The 27,224-nt window shown below is 39.7% G+C and overlaps 1 protein-coding gene across 1 annotated transcript; it reads right to left on the bottom strand.

Moving 5' to 3' along the window:
- Window positions 1-647: 647 nt before the first annotated feature.
- LOC120544469 (cilia- and flagella-associated protein 54-like) lies at window positions 648-26,838 on the bottom strand. Its single transcript, XM_039778249.1, is given in 58 exon segments — window positions 648-986; window positions 1,308-1,428; window positions 1,638-1,784; window positions 3,516-3,673; window positions 4,112-4,271; window positions 4,628-4,754; window positions 4,884-5,038; window positions 5,204-5,370; window positions 5,918-6,059; window positions 6,591-6,638; window positions 6,996-7,115; window positions 7,211-7,297; window positions 7,390-7,575; window positions 7,739-7,805; window positions 7,916-8,086; window positions 8,292-8,379; window positions 8,612-8,821; window positions 8,937-9,098; window positions 9,447-9,576; window positions 9,940-10,075; window positions 11,375-11,574; window positions 11,816-12,025; window positions 12,147-12,298; window positions 12,371-12,543; window positions 12,779-12,976; window positions 13,080-13,171; window positions 13,634-13,736; window positions 13,971-14,097; window positions 14,174-14,263; window positions 14,626-14,743; window positions 14,976-15,098; window positions 15,485-15,607; window positions 15,750-15,905; window positions 16,118-16,265; window positions 16,366-16,408; window positions 16,411-16,483; window positions 16,832-17,020; window positions 17,131-17,223; window positions 17,325-17,522; window positions 17,865-17,998; window positions 18,241-18,484; window positions 18,643-18,771; window positions 18,972-19,027; window positions 19,220-19,361; window positions 19,625-19,762; window positions 20,313-20,398; window positions 20,810-20,924; window positions 21,069-21,181; window positions 21,319-21,399; window positions 21,582-21,774; window positions 22,554-22,655; window positions 22,868-22,981; window positions 23,192-23,335; window positions 24,171-24,229; window positions 24,434-24,599; window positions 24,922-25,071; window positions 25,913-26,018; window positions 26,568-26,838. Coding segments are annotated over 58 exon segments (7,785 nt in total). The 5' UTR covers window positions 26,714-26,838; the 3' UTR covers window positions 648-810.
- Between the last annotated feature and the right edge of the window lie 386 nt (window positions 26,839-27,224).

The raw sequence follows: 27,224 nt of genomic DNA, 5'->3' as shown, positions 1-27,224 counted from the left end.
CTTCCGGAATTCACACCAAAAGCTCTTGGTGTCTTGCATACAAGTAATATGTTAGCGATAAATAACCCAATGTCACACAATGGTATTTAAAGTTTTTGTTTTTTATAAAGGTATTATATAACTAAAAGGCCACCATTTAGAAGGTTCCTAATTTGATGTCATTAAGGAGGAAGCATTAGCATTATGTGAGCAAAAATGTAGCCCCACCATCCAAATTAACTTGAAATGTGTTTCACAGATGGTTTAATACAATAATTAAAACCTTTTTTTTTTTTTTACAGTCGATGATTAACACTAGATGGCAGCTAAACCCCATTTTGTAATGTTTGCATCAATGATGCCTATCATTTACAGTCTATACAGTATAGTTCCTCATACTCCTTTTCAAACATGTAAGATTTAATTTGTATTCATGATCATTTATTCATTAAGTTTGTGTTTAGGCATATGTATATTGTTCATTTAATCTTATTGTTATTTTGGTTTTTATTTTATTATATTTATTTTTTTACATATTCAAAATAAAATATAAACAATATATATACATACAACCTTTAACAATATTGGGCCTAATAAACTGTAACATTAAATTGATCTTGTGTATTATAAATAACGTAATTAGCCTTTTAACAAATACAGTACTTCAGTTCTTAATTACAAAGTTTATTACGTAATGTGTCTTTACACCAGGTTACCCACAATATTCTTGCTCAGACCAAGCATGGCCCTATACCAACTTCAGCATCCAGCTATGTCTTTCAATAGACACCAGACAGGGAGAGAACAGTGCAATCCATTATGAGTCTCATTCTACTCTGGCTTTCTGGCTGAGCATGGGTGGCTTGTAGGTCTGGAGCTGCTTGGGTTGTTCAGAGACGGAACTGGTGCTTGAGAGTCTCTTTCACTCTGGCTGGAATGATGTAAATGCTGCCTTGAAGGGGATTGTAATGACTGGGTAGAGACGGCGCTGAGATCCAGAATGTGACCTGCGGAAACAGTGCAAGAACTGGGTGTTGAGTTTATATATGTTCTGCAATTACATTTTAATATAATTAATATATTTTAATCATGGAGCTTTCAGAATTTCAGACTGTTGATTATGTTGTGTTTTAGCACCATGGTTAGAGAGATGGCAGTGTTGGCTGGTCAGTCTGTGACTTTGGTCCAGACTAAATTATCTCAACAATTACTGGATGGATTGCCATGAAATTGCAAGTGGTCTTTTGTGTTAAGTGCTAATTAGCAATTGTATTCTTCCCACAAAAATGTCAAAAAGTCTTAAAAAACCCATCATGTCCTTTATTTACCAATTCGCAAAGTGGTCTGATCCAGTATGGTGAGGTATGGTAGGTAGATGTTGTTGGGTCCAGGAGGAGAGAAAGACATTTTTCCATTATCCAACACCACACTCTGACCAAAAACACACAGCTGAAAGAAATGGAGAAAGAGCACTAAGGTTTGCCTACTTTATGAATACTGACTAGTACAAGTATATCTGTCTGTTTGTGTGTGTGTGTGTGTGTGTGTGTGTGTGTGTGTGTGTGTGTGTGTGTGTGTGTGTGTGTGTGTGTGTGTGTGTGTGTGTGTGTGTGTGTGTGTGTGTGTGTGTGTGTGTGTGTGTGCATATGTTTGTGTACCTGCTTTTTCAGTAGTTTCTGTGTCAGTTTTAGAAGTGTGGTGCTCTGTACTCCCCTTAGGTCGCTGAGCAGCAAAGTGGCCCGAGCCAGAGTCACACTGGACCCTGGTGGCATGCATGTCCGTCCTGACAGCAGGGTCACTGCTTCCTACTCACATGCATTCAGAGACAGAACACAGCAGCACTCTGAATACTTTTAATAATTACACTTTCTACCATATCATATATATGATATCATATCATATAGTTGAAGGTCCTAACAACTTTGGGTAAAACTCTTGAGATCAAACTCTCACTTATTTTATGTTGTTGCTTTAACTCACAACAATGAGGCACTCTGTAATCCAAATGGCCTTGATCTTATAGTGGTTAGTACTCTGCGTAGTAGCCGCAGCAAAAGCAGTGATCACTATTAAATCACCTCATTTACAATATTCCTCCTCCACAAACTGTAAATCAGAGTAACTATAATGGCTAGCTTGTACTCATCTTTAGCTATTACATCACTTGTCCTCTACAAACTGTCTATCAAAGTATTTTTACATCTGTAAAGAGCCAAACGATAAGTAATTGCCTTTCAACGTGTGCTAAAAGGAGTCTGAACCCTTCAGTTTCAGTCAATCACAGCTATCATAAAGCCTCCTCTGTTGTTTTGCTTGCTAATCATCTTACCTTGAAAAACAAATTTTGTCCCTGAAGGACAGAATGTGGAATTGTCATTTGTCACAGATCATTTAGGGAAACCCATACTCAGAAAATAGCAGTAGATTCGATATTCATAACAACAAGGCACTCAGTGAACCAAGTTGCTGTGATCGTATAGTGGTTAGTACTCTGCGTTGTGGCCGCAGCAACCCCAGTTAGAATCAGTGGTCACGGCAGCAATGTTATATGTTGTTGCTCTAAATTATTCTATCCTGTCCTTCATTTTACATAGTTTCAAACTGGACAGCTTATGCTAAAAGTCCTGCACACAACCCCATATTTTCAAACTGCACCACCAGTAATTTGACTGGCCTTCTCTACACTTGTCAACAAAGACTACGACTGTTTGCATGCAGTGGAGTGAGAAACAATGTGCTCCCAACAAATAGATCATGTTGGGCTAGTGGTAAATTTTTAGCTATTAAATCACTTGTCCCACATTTTCAATATTCCTCCTCCTCAAAGTAACTTTACATCTGTAAAGAGCCAAACAGTGAGTAAATAGCCTTTCAACATGTGTTAAAAGGAGTCTGAACCCTTCAGTTTCAGCATCTTTTGCTATTCAATCACTTGTTCCTCATTTCCAATATTCCTCCTCCATAAACTCTCTACATACATCAGAATTAGATGTAGAGATATCAGGAAGGATTACTTCTATACGTCCCTAACATAACCCATATCTACAAACTCCAGGAAATGGATGGAATTTGTTTGGAAGAATTGAATTCCCTTTTTCACCACACCTCACATTACAAATAAACAACTCTGTATACAACAGCAGTGTACTCAGCAGTGCACATAAATGCTAATCATTATATATTCAGTATATATTTTTAGGCTTTAGAGAAATTTAAGGTTATGGATTTTCTAAGGATATCAGAATAAGATGTGCTACTGGTTGCCTGAAAAAACTGTCAACCACAAACTGGTATAATAAGGAACCTCCCAGTCTTAAACAACAGATGGTCATAGGGATACCGTGTATGTGATGGATAAACTGAACTTTGTAAACTGTGTCACTGCAAACAATGAGGACGCTGTCATACCTGGAACCAGATAAATCCAAGGACAATATGGACAAATTCAGAAGACCAAGAAATGTCTTTCTTTTGTAAAATGTACTTATTTGTTAGTTTAAAAAGTAACAAAAAGGTGTCTGGGTGTGTGTTGGTACCTGCAGCATTGCCATACTGTCATCAATCTTGCCTCTCTGTGCTTCCAATTCCGCACCTTCGACCATCAAAAGTGCTTGAATATCGAGGTCTCGCCATCGTGCACATTCATCAAGACCCTCCTGTAACGCCCGAGCTGTCTCCTCATAGAAGTTCTTACCTTGGAAATACAATCCCCCCCACAAGTTTCCATGCGCACGCACGCACACACGGACACACACACACACACACACAAAATCCAATATTCAACATTCTATCACTGACCTATATGCAGAAGTCTACAGATTCTTTATCATTAGTTAACTGTTGGAAGGTGCTGAAAATACTTTCTATAAAATTAAAATACTTTTTTACATTTTCTAATACTCAAATATTCTGGTTACACATAATAGACCAATCATTGTTATATTAAACAATAAAAAGAAACAAAGTAAAGTAGTCCTGCATGTTTTTGTCAAGTGTAGTTAGCATAGAAGGAAAAATAATAATTTGTTTTGACATTTGTTCTCCTTATATTTCCTATTATTATTCCAACTGTTTTAGCCTACAACACACCACTCTTCTTAAAAATAAAGAGAAGCACAACACATGATCGAACCTGGGAAAAGGGCAGCAGTGCCAGGGATGTGTGCAGCCAGGCTGCGGACTAGAGCCAGGCGGCAACGCAGCCACAGAGAAACTCCAATTCTCTCACTGGCCTCAACTGCTCTGGGACAGTCTTCATCCAGGGGGTTTGACACACTGCAATCTTCAGTACCCTGTAGACAGTATATTACACATGTAAACACATGCATATACACACATCCTCAATTAAACCCCATTATACTGCCCCATTGTGGTTATGTGCATATTTTACAAGTAAATGAAAAAAGTGACTTCATCACATTTCAGCTGCTAACACACTCAGAGGTACCACTTTAATGTTGTTATCAGTAGTTTAGTTGCAGATGCTACTTTTGGTTGTAATGTTGTCATGTTCTACAGTATAATGTTTACAAAACAGTACACAGACAGGGATTTCATATGCTTGATTTTAGTTTAAAAAAAATCTACTTATTTGATTGTGCAATATTTTATTTAATATATTTAATATAATGCATTTATATCAACATACTACCCGTACACTTCCAATCCTGGTATGTGGGATCTCAGATACAGGTTTCTGAGACCCAGGTATGAGTCCTCTCATGATGACAGGAGATGTCTGCAGAAGCACCAAGGATGAAATCGCCATCTCAGAACTGAAGGAGGAAGTTAAGGGGGTTAGGATAGTCAGGAAATACAAATATGCTGGTAAACAAGCATGTAAACAAACACACACACACACACACACACACACAAAAGACAATCCCTACGTAACACCGTCGTACCTAAGTGCAGCATGTCGTTGCTGCAAGTATAGGTTGGCCTTTAGAAGATTGGACTCTATTGCCAGTTCCAGGTTTTCCATTTCGCTACAGGACTGAGATGTGAGCTGCTGCGAAATGGAGTGCAACAAGGAGGATGCTCCTTCTAGCAAAAGGAACTTCAACAGAGGAGATGACAGATAAGAGCAAGGTGACACAAACACGTTAGAAAAAAAAGTTGCTTCAATATTTAGTGTAAGGTGCAAAGAATAAATAACTCAATTTACAGTTAGTGGCAAACCCCTGAAGTAAAGATCAATTTAAAAATCCCCAGGAAGTCTTACCTTAATCCTTTCTGGAGTAAGCTTTTCCTTCTTGGTATCAAGGGTCAGCACTTTTGGCTCTCCTGTATTTAGACAGGATCTCTCATTGTCCAGTATGTCCTGTTCCACGGGTTTTGAGTTCACCGAACAACTTGTTATGCTGGCACAAGCTTCTCCTTCAACAGCATCTGAAAAACATTCCCACTGTAGGCATAACAAGCTATTTGATCCACAGTGACTCTTTTAGAATTAAATCAAATTAGTTGTATTTAAAGTGAATGTGAACACGTACACAAATACGACAAACAACATAAAAATTATAAAATAACATGGAATGGGGTTATTCTTACAGGTCAGTGTACAGACATGCAGATACATTCTTGTAATAAAGTGACAGACTCTCATTTAGCCGTTCAAGACTAAAGGTGGTTACTCATATCCGGAAATTGTAAAATGACCTTTAACTGTTTGACCAACTAAATAACCAATCTGGTAGATACATTGGTTACATTTTTCAAAGTAGCGAGGCATTTTTATTTCAAAAAGACACAGAGACATCTTAGATACTGGATATGTGGAGAACACAAAAAGGCATGTTCCTTTGTGAATTAAATATATATCAGATTTATACTCATTTGGTTTAATGCAATCCAATGAGATACATCATATGATCCAAATAATAAACCAAACAAAAATAAAAGAGAAAGAAATAAGAAAGTAATCTTGCTTACAGACCTGGCACAGGAGGGCAATGTACAGTGTTACTGAGTGCCAGGACTAGTTGAACACGAGCAAGGTTGAATCTGAGGCACAATGTGGATCCATACAGCGTGCTGACATCTGGAGCAAAGTCACAGTTCACAAGTTCCTCCAAAGCCTAACCACAAACCACAACCACGCAAACTACATTAACTATATGTATTTGATAATTTGACATATATGATGCTGAAAAAGTACAGTAGCACAGAGACAGATAACAGGTCAATATTGCATTTTTTGCCTACTGCTGGAAGGGTGTGTGTGTGTGTGTGTGTGTGTGTGTGTGTGTGTGTGTGTGTGTGTGTGTGTGTGTGTGTGTGTGTGTGTGTGCGTGCGTGTGTTTGTGTGTGTGTGTTTGTGTCAGTACATTCATATGTTTGGTTTTCAAATGAGTCAGGAAGACCAAATGGCAGGGGGATGGGTTTGGAATGAGGTGATTCTGTTATATTCTATTAAAAAAAAGAATATTGCACCTGTCCAAACTGTGGCAGTATAGTTATTCCTTTTAAGAATAATTTATCTGACAATTGTTCCACCAAATACAATGTGAGATTTAATTGTACATCTAAATTGGAATACTTGACAGAATTACACTAATGAAATCCCCCCAGATCTTCAGACAGCTAAAGAAATCCTATACAGATAGTACCTCAGAATTGTCCAGGAGAGATTTGTTGCTGTAGAACGTCTTCACAGGCTGCACAATAAGCACAATTTATAGTATATATTCAAATGTTGGCATATATTAACAAACAACATAACAATACCTTCAATATTGTGCAGAGGCAGCACTAGAACAAATATTTAATTTTACAGTCTTCCAGAAATACTGTATACTAAAATTAGGAACACATATCTCTCAAAGAGGGTGGCAGGCAAACAACCCATGTCTTCACATATTCCATGAAAGATTCAGATTTACAGTATAATAAACACAAGGTCAACATTGTAACAACATTAGATACAACAATAGAGAGATGCAACACTACCAAAATGACCAGTTTACACAGGCTAAGAGAGAAAAATGCAAAGAGGTAACATAGGTGTGTTTTACTTGGAGGTTGTCTTTGGCAATGTAGTGTCCATGAGGCAGAAAGACCCCTGTTCCTTGTGTGAGCTGAACTGCCTCCTTTACAGCTTCAGTGAACAGACACAGTTCAGTAAGGGTACGTATCTGCAGAAGACACCAACACAGACTGAAAACTCCACTAGAACTACGGCAGGAAAAACATTTACATGTATGTACATGTAGAAGACACAAATGCTGACCTTAAGTATTTTGCCCTGAACAGTGCGTTTGAAATCTCTGCAAACAGTCCCTACAAAATGTAGGTAAAGGGCTAGTATGGGCAGTAGCTGAAATTACAACCACGACATAACAAGTTAATTATTTATCTTGAGCATTGCGTTTCAAAATGAGGACAGAAAGACAATTTGTACATTTGTACCGTGATGTAGTAGCCTGTGGTGAAAAGCCAGTGGCAGACAAAGTTAAGGCTGGTTACAGTGGTGCTGAGGTGAACCCTGTGGGGTTCAGAGAAAAGGTCGACTCCAGGGAGCAGTTCATCTCCGATGTTGTGATAGGTGTACTGGAGATCAGCCTGGGGCTGAGCCAGGGAGCAACACAGCACACACTAGGGACATGGACCAGACACACACACAACCATGTCAAAATGAATGCACACAAACACCACAATAAAAGCCTCTACATTCATAATTTCCTAAATTTTGCATTTTGCAACAAAAGTAAAAACCATGTTTATGAGGAGAGAAATTAACATCCCCTGAGAGTTTTACCTTAAAGAGGTGTGCAGACATGAGACAGCACTTGGTCCGCTGGCTGATATCAGACGTTACGATATACCTGTAGATCAAAACACATCCCTCAGGAGCAGGTAGATTTTAAAAAGGTATGCTTGCAACACACGCAAAAAACATATCAAATCAATGAATGATGAACCTCATTAAACCTACTGTGCAATTTTAGCAGTGAGCCCAGCAGCCTGTAGACATCCCCAAATGCCAGCCTGTTTCAGGGTTTGTTGCAGGGAGTCACCCCCGAAGAACACAGCATCCCATTTCTCTACAGCACCTGAGCTCTGTAATGCACAATCTACAGCTTTACTCCAGTATGAGTGGGCTGCCCTGGAGATAAAACACAGGGAGGAATGAAATTATTATGAGAATGTAAGGAAAATCAGAAAAGCTTACAGACTTTTGCTGTATAATTGCAGTTAAAAGCAATATAATAAAAGGAAAAAAGGAAAAGGAAAATGTTGACTTGCTTCAACACACACACACACACACACACACACACACACACTCAACCAACCAACCAACAGATTCTAACCGTGTGTTTCCATTGTAGAACTGAAGGTTTCCCATTTCATGCAGTGCCATAATTCTGAGGGAGTCATGGTTGTTGGCCTGGAGATACTCTAAAGAAAAGTTGTATGGTGATGGGGAGATAAGAAAGAGCTTTATAACCCTGACAGCCTGGCACATACTTTATCCAGATATTCCATGCTTTTATCTTGTCATGTAGTCTGCTGGTACTCTCTATAACACTTCTAACTCAGTGTCACACCCATTGACAACTTGTTAATACATGCCTTCATTATGTAAAGTGTGCAATAGACGTCTGTATTTTAAAGTATTTTGTGCTCTTACTAATGGAGGTGAAGTATGCAGCGCTGACAGTCGACATGTGGACAGGGCTGATAGGGAGGCTGTAGAGAGCATCTGGAGAACTGTAGTCCTCCTCGGTCAGGTCGCAAGGTTGGATGTTAGGTGTAGGCATAACTATGGGACTGAAATCAACCAGGCTTGCAGAATGGGTGAGACTTCTGCTCTGACAGTGCTGTGACTGTGCCGCAAAGCCTGGAGAGAGACACGAGTAGTGTCAACCATTAGGGTCAAACGTTGTTGTGTGAGTGTGAGTGTGAGTGTGTGTGTGGGTGTGTGTGTGTCTCCAATCAATCAGCGCTGAACTCACAGGGCTTTGTGTATGCAAGAAGTAGCCGCAGTAATGAGCGACTATGCTGGAAGACCTGAAGACAATGTGGTCTTCTCTCAAGAGCTTGACGATAAAAGCTCAGTGTGTCTTCTACATCCAGAGGAACGCACACAAGGGACATGGCGTGCTGTATCTCTGCACCTTAGACACAGAACATATATGCATAATAACGTTATACATGCAAACACTGTACACACTTTCTACTTTCCACTCTATGTAACATTTTGGTAATTTTGCACAATTTACACCCTAGTATGTCATCGTTCCACCATATCTATGTTATTAGGGGTCCAAGCCCGAGAGGGCTGGGAACCGCGTTTGCAAGGCAACGTGGTTCACAGATCCAGCGGAGCTGTGGAACCCTATTGTAATTTTTTTAATATTTGGAACGTTTCAATTGTAGGGCAGCCAACATCATTTACAACTGTCTACAAACAATGTTTGTGTGATTGAAATATTTTGACATGACATGAGGCTAGCTGTTCAGACCTTTAAGGTCAACTGCTCCTCGAGAAGTGGAGTTTGTGAGTGCTGCTTTTTTGGGAATAGGTGGTTGCTGTGCAGGGTGAGGGGTCCACCCAATGAGCAGCTGGGAGCCTGCGTAGCTCCTGTAAGTTACCTGAAATATAGAAAAGAAAGCAGCACATATATACACATACAGTACAATAAACACAATGCCTAAGTGTACACAAAAGAGGTCAGCAATTTAAGCACATGAATATGTTTCTAGATTCTATGGTGTTGAAAGATGTTCAAGCTCTTAAGACATATCATCATATTTCATACATAGCCAAAAAACGCTAAGAAAAGCCTTAAAATAATTTGGGGATTTCTTTTATTTTGCATTAATAAGGTAATACAATATCCCATAGTATTTGTTAAAAAGTATTTATTTTATTGGCTTGCTTTTCCTTTTTGGGACTTTTTTGACTATAGTAGCCTACAATGCTTGAATATGTTTCTGTGTGTAGGTATGTGATACCTCCTTGCCAGTGGCCTTCTGTGTCTCGACATGGTGTGGTTGAGGGACCGCAGGTCCTCTAAAAAAATCAATCCTTTCAAGCAGCCTCCTCTGAGCATGGACTAGTAGAGGAGTTATGATCAATGCATAACGCTCCCTGGGATAGGCATACAGACGCACACACACACACACACACACACACACACACACACACACACACACACACACACACACACACACACACACACACACACACACACACACACACACACAACCATGAGCATGTACTCTGAGATAGGTTATTCTTTGATCCAGATTTGCAAAAAATATGGCAAAAAAAGTGTGAAAATCCATTTAATATGTTTATTAAAGGCACAATATGTAGGATTTTCATAAAAGAAACTATGTACAGTATATTCTCATGATAAATAATCCCTCTCAATCATCACTTATGACTTATGATCAGAAGTGTGGAGCGGTTTCTGTATCTGGAGGGACCCTGCCCTCTGCCTGTATTTTTTATTTTGCTGTGTTCGGGACGTTTCTGGGCGTCAATCTCTATAATACCGTAGCGACCAGGTGCCAGATCGTAAGCTTGCATCCAAAAAGAAGCTACCAAAATGGAGGAAACAGCGTTGAAAAGGGGCAAAACACCAACTGGTGAGCACCGTAACCCTTGTTGAGCCAGAGTGGAGGACTTGAATGAATGTTTTGTTTAAAAACCGCAACCGACAAATCCTACTCATTCTGCCTTAAAGGATAATTTCGTTTTGGTTTTCAAACTGGACCCTATTTTCCCATGCATTGGTGTCTAATGTGAACAACAATCTTTGAAATTGGTCCAGTACTGAGTGAAATCGCTGTAACCGACAGCTGCAAACTGGGCAACTGCAATGTAATCATATATGGCAAATGTCACTAAAAGGACTATCTCTGTAGGGATCCCTTTCATAATATTGTTGGACACTTAGAATAATAATCTGAGCATGTCAGTGGCACAACAAGCACTTTTTAGGGACAGAAATCCAAGGTGCGCAATTGCTCATTAATGGTACATTGTAGCTTGTTTTGCAGCGTTCTTGCTTAATACTGGACCAATTTCAAAGATTGTTGTTCCTATCAGTCACTTAGACAAAAAACATAGGAAAACAGGGTTACAAAAATCCAGGTTGAAAACACAAAAACAAAGTTACCCTTTAAAAGGTTACTCGTAGGATTTCTGTATATTATACTATAGTGAGTGTGTGCTGAGTTTTCATGGTCCTAAAAGTCTTAAAATGTAAAAGCTCCACACAAATTCCCTTTAATGATAGGGACCTGCCCCTAATCTTTACTCATCTCTGTCTCTCTTGAATGTTACTATACAAAACTATATATTATTTAATGTTAGCTCCACTTGTAGATTTATTATTGCAATATAGTCTGTGCTTTGCAGAAAGAAAATGGCCTTACTCACCGTGTGTATGAGTTGAAAACTAGGGCAAAGTGGGCCAGTCTCTCCCATTTTTGACTGTCATGGAGACGCTCCAGAGTGTGCAACACCAGGGTGCGGACCCAACGCAGGTCCACCTGGGTGCTGTTATCCAGTGGGGCTGAGAAGTGGAGACTGGACTCTAGTTCCTCCTCAGTCAAGTCGCTGTCATACAAACTCCACAGCTAGTAGGGACAAAGATGACGATGAGAGATAAAGATCAATGTCACAAACAGGACTTTGTAGCTATAATGTGTTTTTGCTCAGATGAAAAGATGCAGACTGTAGTGACAATAGCTATAATTGAAAGCCTATAGATTTCATTACACCTTTAATTGTTTTTCATACTTTATAAAAAGGATAATTATGTGAGTGAGTTTTTTTTAGACAAGCAGCTATGTGTGTGTATATCAGTATAGCACTTGCCCCGAGTCTGTTCAGCATGTCCATGATTAGGTCAGTAGCCAGCACCAGTAGTGGGGTGAAGGTGGTGTGCAGTTGGTCTGCTGTGATCAGGGAGGGAAGTTTAAGCTGAGCAGCTCTCTGTACTAGAACATTGATTCTGCAACTCTGGTCCCACACAGTCTGACACACACACTGAAATGTGGTCCAGTGGCTGCCACGATGGGCCAACACCTGGAAAATATAAAAAATAGATGCATAAAATACAATACCCAGATTTACACTGTATCGTCACATGTAATGTCAGCATTTCTGTACTTGTGTGTGAGTGTATGTCCATGTATGTGTGCAGTACCATGGCCCTTCGGAGATGTAAAGCAGCTTTGTTAAGTGAGTCCAGCAGCATCACAGCAGTGTGTCTGTGTGTCTCAATCTGCTGTTCCACAATTTGAGGGGAGTCCTCTCCCTCCTCACAACTCTCATCTGTGACAGAGTCATCCACTTTGACTGCAGGAAGAAAAAAGTGATGAAACACAGACCAGGTGACCTTTTCTTCTAATTTTTCAGAGTGTTCCTCACCCTCATTTTTGCTCCTCTTTCGGTGTGCAGCCACATACTCCCTAAGACCAGAGTGAGAGGAGTCTCTCTCAGAGACAGCCTCATATTTAGAAGACTGCTGTGGCTGTGAGTTCTTCCACACTAGGACACCAGAGTAGGCCAGAGAGAAACACAAGGGATTTAACTGCCTGTAACTGAAACAAAGTACATACAGAACGTAAATATTATAGGCACACACACACACACACACACACACACACACACATATACAGTATATATGCAATATTATTTAAGACTGACTAATGCTGCTCAGGGCCAATTAGAAACCGTACGGCCCAACCCCTTGGGCTAGTTAATGTAACTGATGTAACTGATCAATAAAAAACACAGAAAAGGTGAAGTAAGGGAGCTGGTGTCTTGTGAATAAACCTGTGCTGCAGGGCTCCTCCATGCAGCTGGTCCAGCCCCTGGTAAAGCAGTGCTAAATGGGCTTGAGCCATGCTGTAGTTGAGGTGAGACTTCCACACTCTCTCCTCACAGCACATGTTCCTCAGCTGAAGATGCTTCTTGTGGCGTTGCACCATATACGACATTATGGTTAGCAGATTCTCCACAACCTGCATTTCCCTACACATACATGGATAGAAGTCCAGTGCACATGTGGTTATGTGGACCCACACATATAACTACGCACAAACAGATGACCCCAACACACATATACATACTGTACCTGTTAGTTCTCACTCTCTGAAGCATGCTGGGGGGCATTTTCTGCTTTAGTTTCTTTCTTGTATCATCATGTGAAGGTGTGTTCTTGTTCTTCTACATAAAGCAGCACAAAATATTTGGGGTTAGGGTACATCCCTAATGTACTGTACTTACGTATGGTTGTGATGGGTGTCTACGGTATACATAAGGCACTACAATTAGGAGCAATCCACAGGGAATTTGTTGAACATATGGCTACACAGTAGGTTGGGGCTACTTTACAATATCAGAAACTAAAAAAACTAATATACAGTATCTCTTAAAACAGTTTTACATCAGTAAAAAAAGATTTATGTGGCTTCCTATAGCTCATTACGCTTGGCATGGTCAGACTCAAATGATGCCAGAGGGGCATCACCTGCGAACAGGCGAGATGCCACCTCAGCTGCTTGGTAGATCATTGCCAATAAATGGTGATGCAAAAAAAATCTTTGTATAGCACAGATGTTCAGGAAATTGTATGTCCTTGTGTATCTACATGCATGTGGTTAGTATTTGTGTGTATATTATTCTTACCTGTGGTGGTTCATTTCCTTTTGGAGCCTGAGCACTACTTCTTCTTTTACTCTGACTGTTTCCCTCCAAATATTTTGTGGACAGTCCCATCACCTCGTCACGCCTGACAAAGAGAGAACCATTCACATACTGTCAAGCTTTTATCAGCGAGGCAAAACAGCTACTATCTGTAATATAGTGCAGTATGAACCATACGTAAGTGGCTCGACACTAATGCATTGTTTCATGTTTTGACTATAACAGTATTTATTTGAGTTTGAAAGGATACAACGATTATGAAATTAAAGCTGAAATCTTTTATTTTAAATCAGCAAAGAATTGAATAGTCAAAGCATACCTGGAAAGAAATTCAAACATGCTTTGTCCCCACTTTAACACAAGGTCTGGGTGGCCTTCTTCCATGGTTCTCTGGACAAGTAGTGCCGCAAACTCAATAAAATATACCTTGCGTCTGTGCTTCATCACTATAAAAACACACAAACACAAGTGTCAATGAACAAGACTAATTATTTATTGAATAAGTATGTGTGTGCCACTCACCATCTTGATAGGCCTCCTTTAATGTGCTGTTGGAGATCAGATCATACATTATGGTGGGATCCTCACAGCCAGTCAGTGGGCGTGCAGTCTCTACAGAAAAAAACAATTGTATACAACGTGGAGTTTAGGAGAAAATACTATTTGGATCTATGTGTAACTGCAATATCATCTATTATGCTTGACAAATTTTATTAATTGTTCACAGAACAATCACAAAGTTAACCAGCTGAGAGATTCAAACAAAAATTTAATGAAATATTTTAAATTCTATTTTTTTAACTAGAATTTTTAGCTTTCTAAAAACATGTTACATGGCAGTGTTAGTTTCAGTGTTTTTTTTAATTTATTTTCATCAACTTTCATCGAGTGTGTAATATTGTTGCCAAAATGTTGAAATAAAAGCTGTATTAATAAAAGGAGAGAAAGTGTGTGTGTGTGTGTGTGTGTGTTACCATTGTCTGCAGTGAGAGCTGCTTCAGATGTGATTCTTTTCTTGTTCTTCCAATGCAGTGCCTTCAGCTGAAGGCTTATCTTTATTTCACCCTTGATTGCAGCATGATCTGTCTTAGACTACACACACACACACACACACACACACATACACACAACAGAACAGTGGCGAAAAATGTACTTCATTTGGAGTATATTTGAAATTATTTAATATTAAAACATCAGAAAAATATGTCAGTCTTTTGTAAAAATCTGAAAATACATTGGGTAATCATATTTATTTCATTTCATGATCTTAAGTCACTCAAAGAATGAGGTTAAATTATAAAATAAATCTACACTTGTTTCTTACACCCACAGCTTTATTGGCAAGTCTACTGATCTGCAGCTGGGCATCATAGACCTCTTGCAGCAGGCTGCGACCACAATCCATCACTACAGAAGCCATCTGATGCTCCCTGAGGACTCGTAATGCCTGGTCAGGAAGGATGAAGGATGAATGAATTGTAAGTCACTGTGGATGAGTGGTAACAATCACCACTATGTAAAAAGTATATATATGGTACAAACATACATACATACCTACTATGTTCTATAAAAGATAGTAGTAAAATTTCAATAAAATTGAAAACATTTTTTATTGACTTGTATTGAAGTCATTTTTGCACTGAATTATTTTAAATGTGACACTACTACAAATCGTGAAAAAAGTAGTTACGTTGCTCCACAATAAAGGCAAGTTAAGAGTTAATGCTAAGTTTTAGCATGCCACTCAAATACACGTTTTCAAGAGCACTGAAACTTGTATCGTGTGCATGCAGATAAACAGTTTAAACGGTTCATAAACACATGCAGACACACCTTGGACAGGTAGTAGGTGATGCAGGCTATCATGTGCATTAATGACTCTGAGGTGTTTCCAGTCCATTTTTGTTTGAGAAGACCTGAATTCTCCTCCAAAACTATCAAGCATTTTTTTAGCACCTGCACATCAGAACACAGGAATAGTGACCATACACACAGTTATGAATTGTTTACAGTTTGTATTATTTTAAATTGTTAACAAAGTAAAGTTGTCACTTGTATGACAAAATATTAAAACTGAAATGGATGAGGTATTGCATACCTGTACCACAGGGTTGCAAAAGATCTGATGGAAGATTAGAGGTGCCAGGAGGCCATAACATGTAACTACAGCTTGCACGGCAGCGCTACCATCATTCAACCACATTGCCAGGTCCATGGCCACCAGCATTCGCTCACACTCTGCCAGTCTGGCTTCCTGCATTCAAACACGTGCACATATAATTTATTCATGTTTAATTTATATCATTAATCTGTGTTAATACAAGCAAAAAAGGAACATAAACTTGCACATTGGGATCCCTAATAATGATAACTATCCAACACACTGTTTATGACAGTCATTCCATGTGGAAAATACATAATCACCTAACATAATGCACACCTCTCTATCCAGATCAATTTTTTTACCTGTTCCCAGATAAATGGTCCATTGTCACTGAATGAGTCACAATAGAGCGATCCTTGCTGAATGTTGATCTCCGTCTCAATGAAGATGGAAGCGAGGAACAACTGACACAGGTGAGGAGAGGAGCGTTGCAGGGTCTGGATATGTAGCCTTCAGCAAAGCGAATGGGGATAGAGTAAAAAGATATTTGCAAAAAGCAAAGAAATACAGACTCCTTGACTTGAACTGTGTGATGTGTTTCCCTCCTCACCCTGTGATAGTGAGTCTTTCCTGTGTGCTGTGGGACCTGGGGTCGGGTAGGTGTAGTGGATCCACAGTTCTCTGCATGCTCTCTTTGCTATGGCGTACTGCTCTGTTTGAAATGCCACCTATGGAAGGAGTAAAAAATGTTACAACCATAACCCTGCTTTGTCTGTGGCTCTGTGGGGAACAGTGTTAACGTATACATCGGTTTGGCATGGGCCAAAATCCCAACAATGAGCAACAGCAGTGTGAGTCATCATTATAATGCCAAAAGGCTCTCCATCTCCCCCTACACCCAAATGAGGCAACGTGTACATATGTGTGAGGGTGAAAGTGTTGGACCAAAGCCCTGCTTTTCTTCCCCAGGGGTTTTCTATCACCAGGAAAAGCACCTGGACCCAGCAAGTGATGAGAGTGGTGAGGTAACAAACTAGTACCAAGTGTCTACTAGTTTTCACTTGTGTGTAGTGTACCTGTGCCAAGTGAGCCCACGTGGAGAGCAGTGGTATCGGCAGGGATGCCAGCAGTGGGAATGTTGACCCTCCTATGTTGTTGCCCAGTAGCTTGCCCTGGCTGTTGTAGGCTGCTACAGCAAACAAATACTTCTGGTTGGGCTCCAGCCCCTCTACCCTCAGCATGCAATCATCAGATACTGCTGGTACCTGGAAACATACAAAGTCAGACCTAATATTATGGGCACACACCAGCTCATACAAGTTGGTGAACATGTATTCCACTAGACCTGACACTCTTTGACAGAGATAAATTATACCATATTTCCAGTTCCTGGCAGACTGCAGTCTCCAAGGCGGACTTTCCGGTTAATGCCCTCAGCTGCACGGCCGCAGAGTTGGTACCAGCACACCTGGAAAGAAACACGAAAAAACAAACTTATAGTATAAAAAAAAGTATAGAAATTGTGTAGGATTATTTGCTACTTGTTAGAATAGTAAATTAAAATCTCACTTGTCCCTCTAAGTTATAAGGTGCTGGGGCAAAGGTTAAGGAGTGGTCAGTGCGTGAGAGCAGGATGGGGGGAGGTGGAGGGTTTTCTTCTTTCTCCTTCATCCCTTTATCTTTGTTTTCAGCTGGAGTCTTAGGGGTGGTGGAGATATACAGTTTTCTCTCTTCCACCCCTGCTTTCTCTATCAAGGTGGAGGCCTCCTGGCAAGAGCACACGTACAAACCAGTTGTATTATGTACACTTCATGAAAGGTCACCTAAATCACCAGTCATCAGTAAAAATGGCTACATCTGAGTCCTTTTACCTATACAGTTTGTACAGAAATTAAATGTGCCATTGAGGCCTCTAAAAGTTAAAAAGTAAAAGGTTTAAATTCCAACAACTGACAACACTAGCTGGCCTCACTGTTTATTATGGCTTAAGAAACAAAATAGTATTTATTAGTTAAGACCATGTTATATTACTGTGGTGCATGTGAAAATAGCCCATTTTTACACAGTTGACTGTATCTAAGAAAGTGTGAATGTTTGTGAATGTGTAACCTCTAGCAGACTCTTGGTTTTGTTGCTGTTATTTGGCCCCATGTTGTTGTACGCCATCGAGGCTTTCTGGATCAGGAAAAGAGCTTTGGACACCTTGTTCTTGTTGATCCGATCCAACAGTTCAGACTCCGCGACTAGACACAACCAAAAAGTACCAGGACAAACCACTATATTGTTAATTAGGCATGATTTATTGGCAGACATTTAATATTTAATTAATTATCATTAACCATTAATTACTGGCAAAGATTTCAACTTCTGTTACCAAATCAGCAAGCGCTGGGTTAGGATATGCCATCATTTTTATCAATGTAAAATCGAGTACAAACTCAAAATCACCTGTGAGTAAAATTGTCAGTGTGGCAGTGAGTCTGACCTGCATTCAGCTGTAGTAACTTGAGGGAAGCCCTGTGGTGGATGATGTCTAGCTCTAGATGAAGGTCTGTGGCCAGCAGGAACATATGTGTAGACTGAGTGTGTGGAAAGGCTTTACTATCTGGTTCTGCCTTAGATTCCTCTGCTTCTTTTTCCTTCTCACTTATTTCATCTTCTTCATTTCCCTCTTCTGATGATGTCAGAGAAGATATGGAGGGAGTCGATGGAGGGAGGAGACTAAATTTCTATCCGAATAAGAGGAAAACAGGTTTTAGTAACACTAACCCACTGCAGCTACACTTTTTTTCATCTTACAATACAATGGTGAGATCCTAACTCAAAGCAACACTTGGTGTAAAATGAATAATTCTCAGACTGAGTGTTGGACAGGTTGACTTCCTACCTGAATGAAGGCAGAGTCAGTGATTGCTGAGGAATCTTGGGGCAGCAGTGTAGCTACACCCTTTGCCAGAGCTTCAAGACCTCTCTCCACCACCTCACACACCTTCTGAAGCAGCTCTGTACTTGATTTCTGCAAGCACACAAACCCACATTGGATGATGCATTTGTTGTGCAATATTTCTGAAAAACTGAGACAGAAAACTACACATTGGAGTGATATGTATGATTTGTTTTTTCATCACATCCTTACACTTTATATAATAATAAATAATTGTAATATACAGAACTATCATTTGATGCCCTGCATAGACAGTCAATCTATTCACAAACCTCAAGAAGAGAGAAATAGCGTGGTTTCACACCCTCACAGTCTGCTTCAAGAGCTCCTAGACATAAGACATGAGAACAATAATATTGTCCGACTATGTGAACATGACATGGGTGTGTCTGAGTGACCGATCAAATACCACAGTGATATTCTATAATATAAATAAATGACAGAAGATGAAGTACAAAACATGCATGATTTCAGCTGTCCTACTGACTGAAACACGGCAAATGGTAGAACTAGAACTCACCTGGATATTGATTACTGCGTTCAGCTGTACTCTCTAGCAGTATGGCTAATGTGTGGATCATATCTGCTGTCATTATGCAGTCAACAGTTGCCAGGTCACAGGCAAAGGCCACCTCACACAGCATAGACAGACACCACAGCCACTGCAAACATGTTACATACACATGAATGCATGAAAAGAAATAAGTAGGACATTTATATTAAACACACTGTAAACACTTTAGGCAAATATAAGTTAACGTATATGTTTTATTGTGTCTAAATTAATGTTACAGTTCAAGCTCAGTCCTAAATTCCCCCCAAAAAATCTATGCTGTGTAGAGGATAAAAGTAGCAATTGTATACTTTGCTCTTATCACCCTGACAGTCAACAGTTCCAGTAATGCTTACCTTTTTAAATACATACCTTGTCATAATTATCTACCTTCTCAAGGTAGTGTGTAAACTCTAGGTTATGCAGCTGATCTCTCTGGATACCCAGCTTCACTTTACCCCACAGAAATAAGACAACATCCAAAACCAGATCTCCATCTGGCTGCACCTCCTACACAAACACACATACATACAGTATTAGTGTTGGGAGTAATGCGTTACAAAAGTAATGCAATTACAGAAATGTATTGCTTTTTGCTGTAATCCAGTAATAAACGCATTACTAATAAAGGTTCACTAATATTAATCCCGTTACAAACTCAGTATCGCGCGTTACAATGCATTTTAACCCGAAATGAAGTGATTTTCACCAACACCGCAAAACATTTCGGGACCAGAGAAAAACAATCTGTGAGTAAAAAAGTAACGTTATTTCCTGTTGCTGGAATTCAATGGTTGAGATGAAATTCACAAGCTACCTGCCAAGTCATACTTCTGCGGTTATTAAAGTAAAAGTTACTCAAAAGTAAAGCAAAAGTAGTGTATAGCATTACAATTCAGAATGGCAGTAACTAGCAATCTATAATATATTACATTTTGGAAGTAACTTGCTCAACACTGTACAGTATATTGACACTAAAAATGAGCTCTACCTCTAAGTGTAATCCTAGTCCCTGGCATACCAACCCCAACACAAACACACACATAGCATAGACACTTACAGGAGCAGAGCCACAAACAGACTTGTGCAGGGTGTCTACCAGGCCAATGAACTCATCACTCATTGAGAATGAAGACTTGTGTTTGTCTGTTGGAATCATCAAATAACATAACCACATTACATTTCAGAGATAACTGAAATCAGTATTCGATATTTGTGATCAAGTAACTGAGGCTCAATGTTGAACATGCTATTAGTACCTAATCTGAATGCTAGGTAATTAACATTAAATCTTAAAGTGTGTCAGCTAATATTTGACAGGAAGTAACACGGTTAAGATACTTGACAGCAGCTTGGTAACACAGTGAAATAATCAACACAAGGAATAAAGGAAAAGAAGCCGGTTGTTCAAGGATCAATGTGGTCTAGGCAACAGCGATGAATGGCTAATAAGAATCCCTTGTGGACAGTTTATATTAAGCCATTTATCTACATAAAGGTTTAGAGGTTTAGATTATCTAATCCAGTCCATAAATGGCACAATTTTACATTTGCTACCATCAACTATGTTGTCCTCTCTAGGATGGCTCCTCTGGGAAGACAGCAGACTGTTGAAACTGTCAAGTAAAGCAAGCTCCAGCTCTGCCCTCCTGAATGACTGACCTTCCACACCCTGACACAGAGAGAGACACTCATCATTTAGAGACACAGAACATATGAAGCTCAAATTGGAAACACAAGAATACACAAGTGAGAACTGAGAGCAATGGAGTGTATTCCCCTTTTGTGAATAATGAGATGCTTGTGTTCTACTCACGGACAAAACCTGCAGTATCTCTCTGGCAAGTTCAGTGAAAGCATCTGGCTGCTTGTACTGAAACAACATCTTAATAAACCTCATCGCAGACATGATGGGCACTTTGTTTTCTCCTAGCAATACAAGACATCACATTACTTGACATGATTTCCAAAGCACTGCACAAAACAAACACCTTGCAACATGTGATAAAGTGCTGTACATGTTGATTGTAATGTGAGAAAAAAGGACAAATAAAACAGTGACTAACCTGCAATGGCTAAATCCATTAACGTGGATGTTGGTGTCAGTGCACTAAGACTCACAAGAGACTTACTAGTAGTTGTGACTCCTTCACAAACAAGAAAATAAAAGCACATCATTCAATACACAAAGTGAGCATTCCTCACCTTAAACACCCAATTAAATTGTAAGCGTTTGTAACCTTTTGCAGCACCTATAGGTTTCCTTAATCGTACACTTACTGTAATCACCGCAGAGTGTTTTTTTCTGTTGTGTGTTTCTTTTACTAACCAGATAATATACTAATGCCAGCAGACAGGAGTTCTAGGATGACCTCCTGCAGCTCTGGATCATCTGGCATCTTCGTCTGCAGCGGGCGTCTGGTGCTGTCCCAAAGTGCTTCCAAGATGCCCAAGAACTGCGCTGCACTGCTTTCAAACAGGCCCATCAGCATGCGCTCTGTTGTAGTACGAGGCCACGGCACCTACAGTAGATACAGGCAGGTATACAAGGACGCTTAAAGATGATATTTAAAGTGATGGTTCGGAGTAATTTCACCTTAGGCTGCTTTGCACCTTGACCTTGAGCCAAGCAACCCCCCATAAGCTTTTTTCCCTTGTTATAACGTTGGTCGAGTTAGCTGGTTAGCTTAGTGCAGGCGCTAATGGATCCACGTTTGTATCTCGTAAAGTACCCCACTAAAATTGCCCGGAATGAAACCAAACGTCTACAGTAGTACAAATAGTTCCTGTACTTATAAAATGAGGCATTAGAAACTTTGTAACTACACCAGAAGTATATTTAAATAACACTTGCCTGATGGATACTCCTCTTGGCTGCTCTTGGCCCTATCACGCGAGATCACGCACAGAGCACAGCATCTATTGCCGGAAAAGACTACTGGAGAAGAAGATCCAAGAAGCGAGTGAACAGCAGAAGCAGCTACTGCAGCGTGAAGCAATTGGACAAGATGCCACACAGTTGTATATATCCCAGCTGCGGTTTAAAAGCAATAGATGTGCTCTGTGCAGGATCTTGCGCGATAGCAGCCAAGAGGAGTATCCATCAGGCAAGAGTTATTTAAATATACTTCTGGTGTAGTTACAAACGCTAACTCGACCAACGTTATAACAAGGGGAAAAAAAGCTTATGGGGGGTTGTTTGGCTCGAGGTCAAGGTGCAAAGCAGCCTAGGGTGAAATTACTCCGAACCATCACTTTAACACTGAATATGATCACATGGCAGTAAAGTGCATCTTATTACATTGGGTATGTCCTTCAAGGTGCTTTTGCTTTTGATTCTGAAAATGGGTTTGTGTCTCCTTCTGGCCTCAAACACTGCACGCTTGAAAATCAGGGCAGCCAGCTAGGAAAATAAAGAGATGTGAATCACCATTTCTTTGATAAACTAAAGAAGAGCACACCAACATTGTAAAAGCAAAACAACAAACTGTTAAATTGGACATAGAAAGTCACAAGAAACGTCCTACATCTTCAGAGAGAAACGATCTGTATGTGTCTGTATTCATACACACAGTGGTGGCTGAGTTTACAGTGTGTCTAAGAGGAGTCTCCTGCCTTGATAGAGGCTTCTTTGTAAGCTCTCTGAGTCTCTCTGGTGGCAGGAACTTCATTCTGCTCCTCCAGCTTTGCTAGCTCATTGATTTTTCCAAGGGCTCTCCTGGCAAATTCCTGAAAGCATTTCAAGACACACAAACAACCCACAGATGGGCAACAGAACTTTCAGAATAATTAAAAAAATAATTGTATGTACCTTTTCTACGGGATTTTAATCTGTAGATTAAATTTCGTTAAATAATAACTTATTATATCAGCCTGTGAATAGTCTGTTAATATTGTGTGCTTGCAGGTGTCTGGTTGCAGATGATGTGTGTCTTTCACCTCTGCCTGCACAGCAGCCTGGTTGTTATAGTAACAGTAGCAGACAGCACAGTAGAGGGTGACAATCCATGGCAAATACTTAGCAGTCATCAGAGGAATGGACAGCTCTAAACTGATGCTTGCCCACAGAAGGTACTCCAGTGCCTGGACAGGATCATAAATGGTGGTATAAAGAATCATAATGGTAGGGTTCCACACAGCGAAATTTCGCTTTGCTCTCATTGAGGTTGAATGAAGACGATATTCACCCTGATTGGGTGAGATGAGAGCAAATCGCCAAGGCAAACAAAACAAAGTTGACGAAAGTTTAACTTTATTCAAATGAGGATAACTCGAGAACCAATCAGGTCCGCGTGTTTGTGTTTGGAGGACCAAGATGGCAAAGGTTATCAGAGCTGTAACGTGAAAATGTGTACGTGATTAAAATGTCTTGCGTGTTGTTTTCGCCACCACGCCACCCGAGGCAAGATTTCGCTGGCCGAAATTCGCGACGTGTTTCGCTGTGTGGAACCCTACCGTTACACACACAATTATATCTACATTATAGTTCAAACTAATTTCTGGTTATCAACACATTATTTTCTTTAGGTAAAAGTATCACTGAGTTTTAGGAGTCGCATTGCAACACACCAGAGGGAGGTTAAGGACACCAACCAATGTGCAGAAGAGAGTGAATCACTAAAAACTCAAATAATTAGCAAAAAAAAAAAAGAAAAGACCATGTTAAAACTGACTGGTTAACCACATTAACCAGTTAGGGTTTTTCCAGATCTCCCAAGGCCTCATTATCAAACATTTGCACCATGTCTGTCACACACAATTTCTCACCCTCATCCATTTTACCACTCCATTTCGAATGTATCAACCATGGCAAAAACTATCTTTTGAAAAAGCTCTTTTAAAGACTAATCAGTTGCCAAGTTGCAACCAGAAATACAGTAGTACAAGTCCCATCTATCATCTATCTATCTCTTAGTACCTCCGCACTACAATTCATCGTCATCAGGTAACGGCAGATGGTGTAGATGTGTAATGAACCTGGAAAAGGTTAGAAAGAAAAAGAGAAAGATGTTAGTTCTACAGTAAAATATCAAATACAGTAGAATCTCGTAATGTCTCACTTCATTTTAAATTCTCCTCTTGTCCTGTCTCACACTTTGACAACTCAATTTGTCCTTCCAAAATATTTTGTCAGACAAAAAGCAAATACTGGACAAAACTATATTAGTTGTATTATTATACCATTATATATTTGCCAGCACAGGTGCTCATGTTGCTGAAATGCCTGCATCATGATCCTGATGAAGTTCAGCAAATGCAGAAGTTTACAGAGTCCCTTCTGGCTGAGAATGCTGTGCCTTTTCTCTTGCTCAAATATACACAGGGCACAGCCCTGCATTGCACGGATCTACAAACACACACACACACACACACACACACACACACACACACACACACACACACACACACACACACACACACACACACACACACACACACACACACACACACACATTATGCAACTTACAGTATATACTTTATATATATCACAGTTCAGGAACAAACACCTTTAAAATATCAATGATCTTTCTCCACATGAAAAAAAACTTCTGAGTAATATAAAACAACAAAGTACAACAAGCATAGCATGCTTTTCACTTCAGTCAGACTGATAGTCAAATATATTACACAGCAACTCACTGCACACAAGCTCACATATAACAGTGTACCTTCATGGTAAAGGTATCTTGGTCTGTGTCAAACCCTTCAGGGAAGAAGCAAGCCATGAAGTGGTCCACATCTGTGATGTCAGTTATTTTCACCGAGTTGAACTGCCGCAGGTGGAGACTGTAGCCCTGCCAAAGAGCGAGCTGGTACAACTACAAACAAAGAGGAGAGAAAGGAAAGATGTAATGGCAACTGTAAATGTGTGTTGTGCAGAAGAAACCTGGGCCAATTGCCGCAGTCAGTTTTGGAAGAGTAAAAAAATAAATTGGCTAATGGGATCAACACATAACAGTAACAGTAGGGAAATGAGGAATTCTGAGGAGAGAAAAGAGGCAAGGAGTGGCAGACAACATTAAGGCACAAGTTTATGTAGAACAAACCAGCTAAATTGTGTAAGCCCAACAACCAATGAAACAATTTCTCTTTTCTATCCCAGAGAGTGCCAAGATGTATCACATTACAACACAAATTGTCATGAACCTAAAGCATTTGGCATCACCTTAAAGCTGTAGTATTTTTGGCGTTGTTGGGCAAAAAATCTATAATAATTTTTTATGATGGACTTTTAACATATTGTAATTCAAGTAGTCTGAGTGAAAACCAGACTTCTGCAACTAATCTTGGCTCTGTATTCAGGCTTCATAAAATCTTGCCATCATGGGATAATTTGGTCATAATAGGTCATTTCAGAGAAAGAATTGCAAAAGAGGGGGGAGAGGGAGAGCTGCAGCCTGCAGGAAGAGGTCTCACTCTTCTTCAAATGCTGGTGTTTATTTGTATTCTACCCACTGCAGCTTTATTTTGACTGATAAATAAATAAGCATACTATGCACATGCATCCAACACTGACCAGAGTTAAGGGACCCTGATTATGTTTTCTGATTGTGAAGCTAGAATTGAATTAGTTTTTGATGGAATGCAGCTAGTAAAGCAATAAACTAGCTACACCTGTGGAAACAAGATATTAGCAGCAGCAAGGCTACTGCGAATTACCTTAATCCCAAAGAGAAAATCTGCAATCTGCAACATGCGCTCCTGGTACAATTTCGGAGGCAATCGATGTTTGTACTTTTTCCAGATCTCCACCAAGATTTTAATCCTTAAAAATGAAAATCAAATTAAAAACAGGCTAATTTTAAATTTGATATGTAAATAATAATATGTAAATGTAAGTAATATAAAATAAATATACTCCAAAATTGTGGCCAATCCAAAGGATGTTTAGCTAGCTATGTATCAGACCTCAATCACTGTTTTAATCAACTCCACTGATAATAATTCAGAAAACCAAATTTAAAAATCTGAGGCCCTGTACAGCACCCAGAGACCCACAGCAATTAGCTAGCTAGCTAGCTAACGTTAGAGTACGTTACGCACCTGCAGTCAAAAAGAAGCCTGTCCTGACTGTTGACTAACGTTACACGTCCTGAACTAGCTAGCTAACTAAACAAATTGTTTATTAGTTAACTTTAATTAGTTTGTATTAGTTAAGTTTATTAGTCAAAACATGTTTCTTCTGGCGTAACGTTACAGCTGCCATTGGTGTAGTTATCCTAACTGTTTCGCTGACTTCAAAGTTTAACTATAGCTAGTTTTGCGCAGAGTAAACAGCATTAAGATAACGCTACGTTGGTTCTTAATATCTCACCCTTTAGCATAAGAGCCGTTGTCTTGGCTGGTCGAAGAAGCGACTCGTTTCATCAGTGTTATAAACGAGTTAATGTCTCGTTCAAAGGCTGAAACAACTGGGTTTCTTTTATCAAGTTCCCCGTAATATGAAGCCGGTAAATCCATTTCTGCGGTCACAACGGTAATTTTAACAAATTAACGAATTTCTATTATCCAACGACACTGCTCGCTACTCGGGCACATCGGGCAAGGCGCATCACCATGGTAACGACGCTAAACAGACAGGAAGCAAAGTAACTGTAGTTCTATTTAAACCACTGTCTATGATTTAAACCGGTCTAAACCATAGACTACTATTAACAGTCTATGGTCTAAACCAATATAAACCAAAACAGTCGCACTGAATGTACAATTAAATACGTTTACAAATTGATGTATCCACCCATTGTAGTTTTAAATAGTAAAAGGAGACGTTGCTAGGCAGATAGCAACTTAAACAGGTGTCTCATTTTAAGGAGGAACATCAGTGACCACCAAGGAAACGGAAACACCCAGTTAGCCTACACGATATTATGTAGATACACAAAAAACTCAAAACTATAAACAATTTAGAAAAAAAGGGAATTTAAAAAAAGGAAGACACTAACAGTGGTTGCATGCTGGTTTTAAAGTGTCT

The sequence above is a fragment of the Perca fluviatilis genome, chromosome 16, assembly GCF_010015445.1.
Source record: "Perca fluviatilis chromosome 16, GENO_Pfluv_1.0, whole genome shotgun sequence".
Taxonomy (NCBI): Eukaryota; Metazoa; Chordata; class Actinopteri; order Perciformes; family Percidae; genus Perca; species Perca fluviatilis.
Note: the sequence above shows the minus strand (reverse complement) of the source record. Positions and strands in the feature narration are given on the sequence as shown.